The following is a 15,460-nucleotide window of genomic DNA, read 5'->3' as shown; positions in this document are numbered from 1 at the left end:
CCTTCCACCATGAACAAAGACAGAGTTCTGGCCCTTTGGAACACTCTCCTTCTTCTCAGCTTGGTGCCTGAACCTGCACCTTTCATACCTTTTTGATATGGTATTGCATATTGATATTAGACAAAGCTTAATTCTGCTGTTGTTTGGAGATCAGTGGAAATTGTTGCTCTGAAACAACTTCAGGATTGGGTCTGTCAGGCGTACATCTTTTGAGAGCTCTGAAACTGCAATATGGAGAAGTCTTGAAGAAATCCTACCCACCAGACAGAAGAGTGAATCACCAAGATATAAATAAATTTTTTATACTTTTCAAGACCTAAATGAGAAAGCACTGAACAGCTTTTCTGTTCATGAAGATAAGCCTAGATTCATAAAAGCATCAGTATCTATTTTAATTCCTGAATATTAAAGATTTCCCTGATGTTAAAACGGGAACTGACAAGTTCAAGGGAAAAAAACCCTGAGGATCACTATGCTGAGACTACATACTGCTCAGGAAGACTCTGAATTACAAATGTCTGGCAATGGGGAAAGTATCAGGGGAAAACAGTATGTGTAATTCCCCTTTTCTTATACTCTTTCCCAGACATCCATAATGTTGAAGACAGATTATATTGCTAGCTGGACCTTTTCCTTACTTGCTATGGCTGACCTGAAGTTCTGAGTATATCTATCCTAAATTTTGTGATTGATATTTCCTTTGCCTCAGCACTTCTTTGCAATATCAGCTTTTCTAGAAAGTTAGGAAAGATGATCTATAGGAATGGATCTGGCTGTCTCTCACATTACTGTCTTATGATGGCTCAAACAGATTGAAGATTCAATTTCTGGAGGATATTAGTTTTTAGGGTAGTGGGAAGACTTTGTGTGCATTTTTTAAAAAAAACCTTTAAAGTCCTAGGTGGCTTGGGCTTGAATGTAGAGCCAAATCCAATCTTGCAATTCACAGATTCTGATTTGCTTCTTCTATTTGTTTCTTCATGACAAGTGAAAGCTTGCTCAATGAAAGAATTATTTAAAGCCCTTACAGCAGGTCTAGTTTGTGTTTTGCTACAGAGCAATCGGAATACTTGGATGAGTTATGGCATGTCAAAGCAAACTTTTCACCTAAGTGAAAGCTGTCAACAACCACTGAAAATTTTACTGTACTTCAGTACCTAAATGGCAAATATGACCCTTTTGTTGGTAACCTGTGTGGTGAAGTCAAGAACTATGACAACATTAGAAGAAAACCAACCCACAGCAGCCTGGGAAATACCATTGGTTTTTGCACAATTCCACCATGATCAGAAGACACAGTGTTAGAGACAACACGTCCTGTCTGTGCTGAGTGTTTTGCATTATTCGATTTGCCCTTTTATCTCCAATGTATCCTTACATAATGATATTTTCTACTGCAGACAAATCTTCCAGGTGAAAGTGAAGCTACAGTAGCGTGTGGGGGGAAATTTGTAACACTGGCAGTCCTTTCTCATGTGTTGACAGGCTAAAAAGACTGTTTTTTTAAATGTTTTGTAAAGAAAGAAGAAAGGAATGGATGAAAAAGAGAAACACAGGAGTAGAAAAGGTTTTAAAGTAAAATGATGAAGGATGATAAAAAATAGTTCACACAACAGAAAGAAAAGAAGGAAAATACTTCAGATAGCACTGAGCAGCTGCGGGAAGTAAACTATGAAAGCAAACATAGAGTAAAAAAAGAAATTAAAAAACATGGAATGATAAGGAAAGGTGGAGTAGAAGATTATTTTCTTCAAATTGTTAGGTATTTTACTAAGCAATGTTAATACTGAACTGATGATAAACACTGAAAGCATGACTGATGGTGGAAAAGCATATACTGGTTTCTCAAACACTCTAGAGCCCAGGGTGCTGCATGGTGTTTGCATTTCTGTTTATACCCAAGACACAGCCAAATATTCATCTTAAAGTGTCAACACTATTCTTTTTGAATAAACCAAAACATAAAGCAATTACTTAAAGCAGTATTATTTAGAAGTATAAGTTCACAAAGAGCTGTTGCTAAAGAGGGGCTAGCAGGTAACTTCGCTGCATGAAAGGGCTGGATTAGCAGTCGGTGCTGGCTTTGTACTGAGATTTACCTTCCTCCAGCAGACGATCTCCATAAGAACAAATATATTGCTTGGGTGATCTCTGGAAGAGATCACAAAATACATTTACTATTTATTTGTTTCTTGAGAGTACTCTCCCAATACATAAAAGTGCTATGTAACTAATACCTCACCAGTTAAATTACATGGACTTTGTCCATCCAGTTTATTTCTCCAGTAATGAGTGAGTGATGAAACATAGCATTCTGACTTATATAAGCAGAATAACGTTTGGATATTAAGCATCTTTGGGTTAATGCTGGGATTTAAATTAAGTAGAAGCAGAAATTTTAAGAATTTCTGTGATGCCTCCTATTTCAGTTGAACTAGAAAATACTGAGAGACAGGAATTAGTGAATACAAAATGTAATTCAATACTTCAGTATTCTTGGTCCATCTGAAACTAGAAATGGAAAGGTTTTTTAACTTTTATGTTTAAAAAATAAGATAGTAAATAAAAGTAAAGTAATTTTTAAAAAATCAAGGTATTACTTAAAAGTTTAAAGAAGATGGTTAGAACTGAGTAACAACTAAATTCTTTGGTCCATAAGGTGCACTAATTCCTGTAATATAAGATCTTCACACACTTTTATCAGCAGAAAATAAAGGACCTTGAAAAGTGGTAAGAGTGCATCTCATTTAGCAGTTGATTCTGAACTAAGCTAGATCCTGTGCCCCTGACACTGGCACTGCAGGTCTCTCCATGCATGGGCATCAGCTAGAAGTTACTTCTGCAGTAGGCCAGGGAGTAGTTTGACCGCACTTTGTTTAAATGTTCAGAAATATTCTTGGATCTGTAGAAACTCTCAGGGCTAATGAGGGCTGACTACTTAAAAACAAATAAAAACCTCAGCTGAATTGGAGCTGCTGGTAATGCTTTATTGCTCAGAGCTCCCAACCAGCTAAATTGTGATTGCTTCTATTTAGAACATGTTGCCTCAGGAAACCCAAAGTAATTAAAGACAAGCTGAAAAATAATAATACAGAGAGAGGAAAAAGATCTGCAGCAGCAAAGCTGTCTTCTGCAAGGGAGAATATTACACAAAACCTGTACTGCAGGTAGTACACTTTTCTTTGAGCTAAATCTTTGAATAAACATAATGAGCAAAAATCAAAGCAGGACTGGCAGCGCAGTAGGTAAACTTTCCCACCATTTTTGTTAAAGGAAAATGTTCTTGCTCAAATATCTACAGGGCAGTGATTTTATACTATTTACAGGCAACATCTTCAAATTTTACCATCTGAATTTTTAAGCAGTTACTCAGAAACAATTATTAGTAAAACACTAGCACTTCCTCCTAAGTAGCTGCTCTTTGTCAGGAACAATATTAAAAAGTCAAAGATAAGTTCTTCCTCCTAAACTGCTGTGGTTTATTTTATTATATAGATTTTGTGAGTTCTCTTGCCTCTTCACAAGCACAGATTTGGCCTAGATGGCCAGCAAGGATTATTAGGATAAGACTTTTCCCAGGACAGTACAAAACCATGAAAAAACAGAAAGTCAGTGCACGCTTAAGTAACAACATCTAGATACCATTTTTGTCTGGAGAGGAGATTATATATCAAGTCACAAACTCATTAGGAGATTGCCTTCCATTAGACAATTTTTTTTTTTTTTTGAGAAATACACACTGGGGACAACAGTAAGAAATGACTATAAAACTGGGGGAGGGGGATGGATGGTAGAAGAAACTGGCAGAATTGTCAGGGTGCACATACAACTGTGGAGTGGTTGGTGGAGGCAAAAAATTTGTGGGGAGTGTAAAAATAGGATGCCTGAAATTGGATGCCCGATTAAGTGAAGAACAGGAGGTGGATTAGTAGAATTTGGAACTGTGGAAGCATCAGGGTTGAGGAGGAGAGATCTAAGATGGCACATTTAATGCAAGCTAAAGATTATGAATGGAGGTATAAAGAAAAAAAAGTGTTAAAGATAGAATACTCTGGACTCGAATTCCAAGTAATGGATTTAAATGGGTGGAAGATGATCTACAGCAGAGCATTGGAGAGGGATGCAATGTGACAGGAATTAAAAAACATGAAAAAGACCTCCTGCAACCAAGGTTTGCCATCTAATATTTTTCCAATAACAACTAAATGAAAAATGATTTTCCAATAATAACTAACATTTTGTGTATCTTCAGAAAGATGGCTGGCTAATTCATAGAAGAAAAATAATCTGAGAGCTATCAGAAAGCATGACCTTCAGAGCTTCAGAAAATCTCTGAAGCAGATTAACACAGACTGTGAATGGTTGGGGGAGGGCAGAATTTATTATGTTCTTCTTTCATTTGAATACATTTCCTTGGGTATCCATTATTGGCCATTCCAGAAGACTTGCCTAGGCTGCTTTTAGGGTAATATAATTTATGCCACTCTTGCAAGAGCATAAAGAATAGACTTATAAAGAACAATGTTATGTAAAGAATTCATGTACAGATCCTTCCTATACCTCTAGAAATCACCATAAAAAATATGTAGAAATTGTCTGGAGCATACAAATGAATACAAAGACAAGTATCCTGCATTTAAGTTAAACATGTCAACTGACCAAGGAAAAGTCTGTTTCTTTTTCAGACTAGACAATAATAGTATAATAGAGAATAGAGCAAGATAAACTACTATTTCTGTCGTGTAAGTATTGCAGCTTGTAAGAACTAATTCCAGACTGATTGCCAGCTTACTATACAAAGGAATATGGATTGACTCCTGATGACATCTGCCTCTTCTGCAGCTGGGCAAAGAGTCTAGATGACCAACTAAGGCTGTCTGATTTATTTTTAGGTGGTTGTATGCAGATAAGGCATGAGTTTTTGACTTATCCAACAAACTGTAAGTAACCAATATAACTCTAACAATTTTTCTTGAGGCTTTCCTTATGGTATACCATATTTGTAAGATGGACAGTGTGTATTACAAGTTGGATACTTTGAAGTATTCTACAACTGAAAAACCTCTGGAGAAAAATAAGGTGATTAGAAAATGTTGCTCCATAAAAATTACCTTATTTCTATAGTTATGATTATTTCAAGATACCTTAACATACACTTTCCATGGAAGACTTTTTCCTTTCTCTGAATTCATGCCTGTTCATAATAGATTACCAAAGTATAAGTTCCATTAAAAGTAGAAAACTGATCTATATACATTGTTGGAATATAGACCTAGGTCTTCCAGTTAATTACAGGTACTTAAAATATATAATTTGAAAATTTCCCTCTCTATTATGCATGAAACTGCCTAAGTAATCCTTCAGGTATGGTTAACAAAGGTGATTGACATAATAAGGGTAGAACAAGCACTTGTTTACGTACATGGTCTGCAGCTCATTGAAAAACATTCCAAAATAGTATTTGCCTGAGCCTATTGGTGGTATTCAGAGAAAAACAAAACTTTTGTTCAACTTGAGATTGAGCAAATGCCACCTGGATGAACATATATTTCATTGGTAATTGTCATTGGTGATTGGTCATTGATGATTGGTGATTGTCATTGGTGATTCCCTTCTGAGGGGGACCGAGGGCCCAATTTGTCGGCCGGACCCATCCCACAGGGAAGTCTGCTGCCTCCCTGGGGCCCGGGTGAAGGACATTTCTAGGAAACTCCCTAGTCTCGTGCAGGCCTCCGATCACTACCCACTACTGGTTATACAGGCTGGCAGTGAGGAGGTTGCAGGGAGAAGTCCCGAAGGGATCAAAAGGGACTTCAGGGCGCTGGGGCGACTGGTGGGAGGATCAGGAGCACAGGTAGTGTTTTCCTCGATCCCTTTAGTGGCAGGGCGGAACACCGAAAGGAACAGGAAAACTCATCGGATCAACACGTGGCTCAGGGGCTGGTGCCATCAACAGAATTTTGGCTTCTTTGACCACGGGGAGGTTTACACGGCACCGGGCCTGCTGGCGACGGACGGAGTTCGGCTGTCTCACAGGGGGAAAAGGATTCTCGCGTGTGAGTTGGCCGGGCTCACCGAGAGGGCTTTAAACTAGATTTGAAGGGGGACGGGGATAAAACCAGGCTCACTAGAGAAGAGCCTAGGGACCGCACGTCACTGTCGGGGGAGAAATCGGCAGCCCAGCTCAAGTGCATCTATACCAATGCATGCAGCATGGGCGGCAAACAGGAGGAGCTGGAAGCCATTGTGCAGCGGGGTAGCTATGACTTAGTCGCCATCACGGAAACATGGTGGGATGAGTCGCACGATTGGAGTGCTGCAATGGATGGCTATAAGCTCTTCAGAAGGGACAGGCGAGGAAGGAGAGGCGGTGGAGTAGCCCTGTATGTTAGGGAATGCTTCGACTGTCTAGAGCTCGATGGTAGTGATGACGAGGTCGAGTGCTTGTGGGTAAGGATGAGGGGGAAGGCCAACAAGGCAGATATCCTGCTGGGAGTCTGTTATAGACCACCTAGCCAGGACGAGGAGGCAGATGAAATATTCTACCAGAGGCTGGCAGGAGTCTCCCAGTCGCTAGTCCTTGTTCTCGTGGGGGACTTCAAATTTCCAGATGTCTGCTGGAAATACCACACGGCAGAGAGGAAACAGTCGAGGAGGTTCCTGGAGTGTGTGGAGGATAACTTCCTGACGCAGCTGGTAAGCGAGCCCACCAGGGGAGATGCCTCGCTTGACCTGCTGTTCACGAACAGAGAAGGGCTGGTGGGAGATGTGGTGGTTGGAGGCCGGCTTGGGCTTAGCAACCATGAAATGGTAGAATTTTTGATACTTGGTGAAGTAAAGAGGGGGGCCAGCAAAACCGCTACCATGGACTTCCGGCAGGCGGACTTTGGCCTGCTCAGGACACTGGTTGAGAGGGTCCCTTGGGAGACAGTCCTGAAGGGCAAAGGGGTCCAGGAAGGCTGGACGTTCTTCAAGAAGGAAGTCTTAAAGGCGCAGGAGCGGGCTGTCCCCATGTGCCACAAGAAGAACGGGCGGGGAAGGCGACCGGCCTGGCTGAACGGGGAGCTCTGGCTGGGACTCAGGGAAAAAAGGAGAGTTTATCACTTGTGGAAAAAGGGGCAGGCAACTCAGGAAGAGTACAGGGATCGCGTTAGGTCGTGCAGAGAGGAAATTAGAAAGGCAAAAGCCCGGCTAGAACTCAACCTGGCCACTGTCGTGAGAGACAAGAAAAAATGCTTTTATAAGTATGTTAATGACAAAAGGAGAGCCAAGGAGAATCTCCATCCTCTAGTGGATGCGGGGGGGAATGTTGCCACCAAGGACGAGGAAAAGGCTGAGGTACTCAACGCCTTCTTTGCCACAGTCTTTAGTAGTCAGAGTGGTTATCCTCAGGGTACTCAGCCCCCTGAGCTGGAAGACATGGACGACGAGCAGGATAAACCCCCCATAATTCAAGAGGATGAAGTTAATGACCTGCTATGCCACCTGGACGTTCACAAGTCTATGGGGCCAGATGGGATCCACCCAAGGGTACTGAGGGAGCTGGCGGAGGAGCTTGCCGAGCCGCTCTCCATCATTTACCAGCAGTCCTGGTTAACTGGGGAGGTCCCGGACGACTGGAGGCTCGCCAATGTGACTCCCATCTACAAGAAGGGCCGGAGGGAGGATCCGGGGAACTACAGACCGGTCAGCCTGACCTCGGTGCTGGGGAAGATCATGGAGCGGTTGGTTTTGAGGGTGCTCACGAGCCATGTCTGGGACAACCACGGGATCAGGCCCAGCCAGCACGGGTTCATGGAAGGCAGGTCCTGCTTGACCAACCTGATCTCCTTCTATGACCAGGTGACCCGCCTAGTGGATGAGGGAAAGGCAGTGGATGTGGTCTACTTGGACTTCAGTAAAGCCTTTGACACTGTCTCCCACAGCATTCTCCTAGAGAAGCTGGTGGCTCACGGCCTAGACAAGTACACTCTTCGCTGGGTAAAAAACTGGCTGGACGGCCGAGCCCAGAGAGTTGTGGTCAACGGAGTTAAATCCAGTTGGCGGCCGGTCACGAGCGGTGTTCCCCAGGGCTCAGTGCTGGGGCCGGTCCTGTTCAATATCTTTATCAACGATCTGGACGAGGGGATTGAGTGCTCCCTCAGTAAGTTTGCAGACGACACCAAGTTGGGCGGGAGTGTTGATCTGCTCGAGGGTAGGAAGGCTCTGCAGAGGGACCTGGACAGGCTGGATCGATGGGCCGAGGCCAACTGTATGAGGCTCAACAAGGCCAAGTGCCGGGTCCTGCACTTTGGCCACAACAACCCCAGGCAACGCTACAGGCTTGGGGAAGAGTGGCTGGAAAGCTGCCCGGAGGAAAAGGACCTGGGGGTGCTGATTGACAGCCGGCTGAACATGAGCCGGCAGTGTGCTCATGTGGCCAAGAAGGCCAACAGCATCCTGGCCTGTATCAGGAATCGTGTGGCCAGCAGGAGTACGGAGGTGATCGTGCCCCTGTACTCGGCACTGGTGAGGCCGCACCTCGAATACTGTGTTCAGTTTTGGGCCCCTCACTACAAGAAGGACATGGAGGTGCTGGAGCGTGTCCAGAGGAGGGCAACGAAGCTGGTGAAGGGCCTGGAGCACAAGCCTTATGAGGAGCGGCTGAGGGAACTGGGGTTGTTTAGCCTGGAGAAGAGGAGGCTGAGGGGAGACCTCATCGCGCTCTACAACTACCTGAAAGGAGGTTGTAGCGAGGTGGGTGTTGGTCTCTTCTGCCAAGTAACTAGCGATAGGACAAGAGGAAATGGTCTCAAGTTGCACCAAGGGAGGTTTAGATTGAACATTAGGAGAAATTTCTTTACTGAAAGAGTGGTCAGGCCTTGGAACAGGCTGCCCAGGGAAGTGGTGGAGTCACCATCCCTGGAGGTATTTAAAAGACGTGTAGATGAGGCCCTTAGGGACATGGTGTAGAGGGCATGGTGGTGTTGGGTTGACGGTTGGACACGATGATCTTAGAGGTCTTTTCCAACCTGTATGATTCTATGAATCTATGATTTTAAGCCTTAATCAGCATGTGGCTAATTCTCCAAGGAGATGTTTAGTCATCACAATAAAAAAAAAGCAAACAGTTTCTTGAACAGCATGACAACTAATTCATACACAGGCTATCCTATCTAAACAATAAGAGCTGTATAAATAGAAAGAAATGTTATTCAAGAACATTTTTATAACATCTGTATTGGCATTTATTTAATCATTCCTTAAGAATGAAGATCTACACAGAGTTTTCTGCTTCTTTGGTTTTCTTCCCGTCTTGACTCTTTAAAATAACGAATGGCCCATATTCCTATAAGAATCTGTATTTGCACACGTACTTCAATTTTTCTTCTGATACTGTATCATATGTCATATTTCTTTTGCCGAATAAACTGATAGGTATAAAGGATCCTTTCCTTTAGGGAAAAATGCACTAGTTAAAAATTTGCCATGTGGGTCATATATGACAAATATGATCTTTCATTCCTTTACACATTTTTCTTTCCCTTGAAAAACATATATTTTGCATTATTGTGCTGTGCCCATTTCTTTTCTACATTTTTTGGAATGAAGTAAAAACATAGCAGTATTGCAATAATTTCAAAAGAAAAAATTCCAGGTTTTGTAACTGCGATATACATTGAAATATGAAATGCTACAATTTTCCTCTGCCCTCTGAAAAGAATACATGTATTGTAAATATTTGTGTAATAACATACCTCCATTAATGCATTCTGGGGTGAAAGAAATATCATCAAGAGCAAATTCTGTGGGTTCACTGCACCCCACTTCAGCTTCGAAGGCAACTCTGAAAGGGCTGTTACTGGAAAGGACCACATTTGCATACATCCATTTGTTTTCTTCATTTCTACTAGAAGACCACATAAGAATATCCATTCCGTATTCTTCAGCTGTGTATACCTGTTGACAGTGAAACCCAAGAGATGCAACTGAACCAGCATTAAGCAACGGAGGAGTGCAGCTAGTTAAACTAACATAGCCCAAGCCCAGTTAGTGCAGCTACCTGCCTGGGTAGTAGTGGCCCTCTTAGATATGGTTCAAACCTGCACCTTACTGATGATGACCAAATGTTACTGAATACTTTTTCTAATGCTCGTTCAGCTGCAAATAAAAAGCTACTATGGAAACAAAATAAAATAAAAAGGACTGCTAATACAATCACTAAGTAGAAAACTACAGACAGTTTCGGCCTGACATAGAGAAGCTAATGAGTAAAGACCTAACCCCAGATTCATCTAAACATTGAAGAAAAGACTGAGAAGGATCTTGAGCTATCTTTTCATGTCTAAAAGGTGACCTGTTTATAGTTGATAGACTGGGTGAAGATTTTAGAGATATAAATAAAAGCATCTAGGGATTTAAGTCTGTTGTCCGGTACAAGCAATTTATAATACGATGTTTCAGGCAGTCACGGTAAATTAACTCAAGCATATTTAGCAACACTGTAAATAAAAAATAAAACATATCATCAAATAGTGAAAGCAATAAAAATGACAATGAATGAATTCACAATTAATCAACAACCGATGAATTAATGCCAAGCACAGGAAAGTCTGGAGATTACGCAGGTAGTTTCTTTTCCTATTCAGGTGTCCAAAATCCTTATACAATCTAAATCAGATTGGAAATAATGAAAAAGAACTGGAGTAATGAAAGTAAGCATATTCTAGCTATACCAGATGATAACTAGTTCTTTAAGGGACTGAATATTTTAATTTTTATCCTCTCCTCATCACTTTCAACACCATCTTTCTCTTAAGACTTTAGGCTAATTTTCCACTGACCCATGGGTTCATGTTCCCACTTGAGTGCCCCAGTTTAATGATGGAACACAAAACCTGAGACCCAAGAAAATTATAAACTTAAACCCATAGTAATGATCTGTATAACTACATACCTTTTCCTCTCCCAGCCAACCTGGTGGGACAAATAAGCTAAAAACCCAAATGCACTGTGAACCATATACTTTATTGAAGTTGGTGTATTGATTAAAATATCTCTGGTGCCTGAAGGCCCTTGCAAGTTATTTCATTTTTGGAGGAGAGGACCATCAATAATCCAAATCAGGACCTAATTTAGTCGAGCCTGATGTTCAGTTACAGGACTGTGTAACAGCACTATCCAGTGTCATTGCCTTCTTAAAAGCATGCATCTTGCAGGGCTAAAAGGACAGGTGTTGAGAAGAAATAGCTGATTCAACCCATTAAAAAATGAAAAACTGTGTGTACTCACTTTATCAGGCTCTAAGACCTTAATAAGTTGAAACCCTTAATTAGAATAACTCTACATGTGAGGTCAGGACTGTGTTACAACACCTGTATGTGTCACTGGAACCATTCACTATTTTACCACTCATGAAATATAACAATGTCAGTGATCTAGAATTTTACTAGCATATAGTAAAATTATAGCACTAGCATATAATAGTCTTCGTGTGGTTTTAGCTATTAATGTATCATGCAGTGGTATTTTCTACTTTTTGATTATACTGAGATAATACTTCTTTCAATATATCTTATTGAAAAGTCTCACAGCTGCATAAATAACTCTGTTGGGGGAAGAATCAAAAACATTTGAAGACAATACTAGAGTCCCTTTTAACAGGACAGTTAAAGACTGGCCTATTGTTTAAAATCAGATGTTTCTTCCCTTCCTTTTTGTCGGGTTGGTAAGAGAAGTTATTCATAGTAAAAATTTCAAAGCATGCTGCCTACTTGAGCAGTTCTGTACAGAGAAACTGCATCATGTCGATACTGAGCCTGGTCTCAGATGGAGCGTGGAGTCATTCTGTGTACATACAGATCAACCCTGCAGTTCCAGCTCAGTAAAAACAATAAATCCACCGTGAAACCTGCTGCATGTATACGGGCTAATGGGTCTGGGGTGGCAGCAAGTTAAACTGGGTCTAAAATACAACATTTTGATGACACCACATCTGTTCTTACAGATGTAAGGTAATTTTATATTCCTTGTCTGTCTTTTCTTTGAGATTTAACTCATTTACCATAGAGTAAGGGCATGCAGATATGTAATTATTATGGATTAGTTAATATGTTGTGTTAATTTATGTGACTGCGTCCTCAGTTAGGTTGACTAAAGTTTAAAACTGGTGTATGGTTTCTCATAACATAGGTAACCTGTGGAAACTGATAACATTTAGTGTAAATCTCTAAACTGGTACATAGGAAATCTCAAGGGAGCTCCCAGCTCTGCTCCATCTCTCACGTACACTCCCGGGGAAATCCTTCAATCCCACTTTCTGTACTTCTGAAACTTTTACTTCACTTCTCCAAGTCTTTATCTATGCATAACTAAGTCAGGAAAGGATCTATGTTCTTATGCATCTTCAAAAAATTTCAGCTGAAATTTCTAAAAGAATAATACATAATTTAAAATATATGCTAAATTAAATGAGATTACAATGGAGTTCAGAAAAATGGGAAACCTAAGGATTCTGTTCCTTTAGCTGGGGATAAAGATCTTATTCTCTTAGAGATTGTGCTCACAGGAAGTTAAGAAACAATTATAAGATGTAATACTGTATTCTTCGCTGAGGTTACCCATGCAACCGAGAGTTTGAAGCATCTTCTGGGTCAGGAAGTATGTTTAGCATTATACAAGATTTTTGCTGGCCTGCGTAAACATATATGACACATGAAAGGTAGAGCTCTTCTCACGTATATGATCTCACTAGAGCCCTGGAGAGCTACAGCTGTGTGGTGCTTAGTGCTTCCAGAGACTCCAACACCTCCCTACACAGCACCCTATGAATTGTAGCTAGCCTGGTAGTGGAAACAATTTAACATTTGAAAGAGGAAAAAACTAGCAAGATGAATCCCACTATATAGCACGTAATGAAAAAAAAACCTGTAGTAAAGTCTCATTGAACAACTCTGTATCTATCAGTCTGGGGAGATTGTGCTCTAGCTAATACCGATCTAGTTGTGGGCTAAATCCCATCATTTTAATTTAAAAGTAATAAGCATGTATTGTACTAACTAGTCACTGTATCTGTCTATTCCTCATTCCGTGCTGACACCGTTTCTAGATCGCATACACGATCAAAATCACAAAGAATGGGAACCAACAGAAATAGAGCTATCACTTCATTCAGCGCAGAGTGAAAAGCTGAGGAGTGAAGATACCCAATACACACTTCACGGCAATTTTAAGAAGAATTTAGCATGATAATCTGCATGAGATGAATGCGTGAGTGAAGCTTTTATACTTGCTTCTTGGTCTTTCTCCAAGGTGCCTTTGCCAGCTGGTTCATTTGTAGTCCATATGTGAACAGCATTCTTTAGCAAATCCCATTTCCCTGCCTTAAAATCACGACTCAGTTCTAATCCTCCACAGCATGTCCTGTGTGTTAGAAACTCCTGAATTCTTTTTTCAACTTTTATTTCTTTTTGGGGATGGGGAAAGTGCATGTACTTTTAAAGGTCATGAAATATAAATTGCTATTTTCTACTTAGTCATCAGCAGTTACAACTCCTGTGGCTATCCTGTACCCTCATGCTGACTTTTCAAGACAACATATTAGCTTCCTGATCTTGTCTGACTCTAGCAGTTGGCATGCTGGAAGGTACTATGTTCCATCTAGAAGGTTAATTAACTGACTAACAACCAAGAAGCCAATGCAGATCTGAAGGGTGCATAATAAGAGGTGTAGTCTCCCATCATTCCCAACATACGGTCTTTAATGACCAGCCAAAGGAGGAGGAAAATCTTGTGAAAGACAACCTGTATTTTCACTTCACTAGGCACCAGAAACTTGTGTGGCTGAGGAAACTTCCCACTGAATCCAGTGAATAGTGATACTATGTTCTCTGCTCTACATCCTTAAGATCATGTCTTTGAACTCCTCACGTTCCTTGGCAGTCATCATTGCACATCTTCCTTGGGCTGAAGCTATACCAGAGGCAGAGTGAAATTGTTTCTCTAAAGCCCATAAATGAGATTAGCAAAATTGTATCACAATCCACTGTCACAATAGAGTAGCACTTTAAAAAGTTTTCTACCTGTTTTCTCTTTATTCCTTTAAACATGAGTTTGAAGTAATAAAAAATCTGGTCATTTTTGGTAAAATTTACCTGTCTTATACCAAAATTTACTATACTTCAGTTCTGTTAGTATCAACAAAAACCAAGGCAGAAAAATGATATATTAGAATTATACTATCACATCAGGAATTAATTTTGGTTTTAATTCTCAATTGTATGACAAACTCCTGAAGTAAATGGACAGAGGCAGAATGCTGAAGCTTAATGAAAGCTGAATGTTTTCTCTCTCTCTGACAGATGACCAATAGGAACCCCATTGGAATGAAACAGATGTGAAAATCACTTCCATTTCTTGCTGAAACTTCTCTCCTGCTTCACTAAATGCAACTAAATAGTCATAAAAATGTAAAGAGAAATGCATTTTTTAAATTTACATTTGCAGCATAATGCGGTAAAAATTGTTTATATTAAGAGCTATTCTTGTTGAGAGCATATTAATTGATATATTAGACCAGTCATGTGTTTAGTGCTGAATAACTCACCTCTCAAAGGCTGTTACCATATACTCCTAAGGAAAGCTAGTGGTTTTGTACTTAATCATTATGAAGCAACTTTTTTCTCCTGTTGCGTAATAATTGACTGATGTTCTGAAGCATCAGTATTCAGATCGCTTTTAAATAGCATCCATTCTATGTTAATGCAAGAGTTGTTGTAAACATTGTGTCCTTTTTAAAGACAATAATAGCCTATGCTTTTGGTTTCCCTATGAACAAATTACAGAGTTTATGACAATAGAATTCTGCAACTGAAATGTGCATTATGAATACAGAAGAGAAGAACTTTTAATACCTTTTTCTCTATTCTCAGTGAATAGTTCCTTTTCTGGGTAAAAATAAGATTATTCCCATAACTTCACATTATTTTGTGTAGTCCTACCACATCTACTTCCTATACCAAGACATTCTTCATTTTTATCTTTCTTTTTTACAGATTCCCTGTGTGTCATTTTAATCACACATATCAGTATGTTCTACCTCTGCAGTCCTTTTTTTTTTTTAATTCAGACTTAATCAGATAGCTGTATTTCAGATAATAGCCATAACATCAGCTTTTGTACTGATGTTATTATATTATTATATTCTAACACATTATTCAGACTTCTTACTACAGTTTGACTTTTTTCACCTCCAGTGCAACCTGAACAAAAATCTTCACTGAGCTCTTGCTTTTGAAATTTTGGCCTGTTGGTTTTGTTGTTTTTATTTTTTGTTCTTTTAGGCTTTTTTTCACTTAAATGGTTACAGTTCATTTATATTCTTGATTTAACAACAGCAACAGTTGATGCTGAAATAGACAATTAGTTTGATAGAAAAAAGAAAAACGTCCATAAGTGTAAATTGGATCTGTGATAAGATGAT

The 15,460-nt window shown here is 40.2% G+C and overlaps 1 protein-coding gene across 1 annotated transcript in view; it reads right to left on the bottom strand.

Annotated features, from left to right (window-relative positions):
- The window catches only part of MALRD1 (MAM and LDL receptor class A domain containing 1), a 294,175-nt gene that overhangs the window by 62,778 nt on the left and 215,937 nt on the right, over positions 1-15,460 (bottom strand). The window contains exon 32 of the mRNA XM_075143913.1: positions 9,738-9,939. Coding sequence (XP_075000014.1) covers positions 9,738-9,939 — 202 coding nt within the window. The remainder of the gene's footprint in view (positions 1-9,737; positions 9,940-15,460) is intronic.

This window comes from Calonectris borealis, chromosome 2 (assembly GCF_964195595.1).
Source record: "Calonectris borealis chromosome 2, bCalBor7.hap1.2, whole genome shotgun sequence".
NCBI classification, from domain to species: domain Eukaryota; kingdom Metazoa; phylum Chordata; class Aves; order Procellariiformes; family Procellariidae; genus Calonectris; species Calonectris borealis.
The sequence above is the reverse complement of the archived record's forward strand: the minus strand, read 5'-3'. Positions and strand labels throughout refer to the sequence as shown.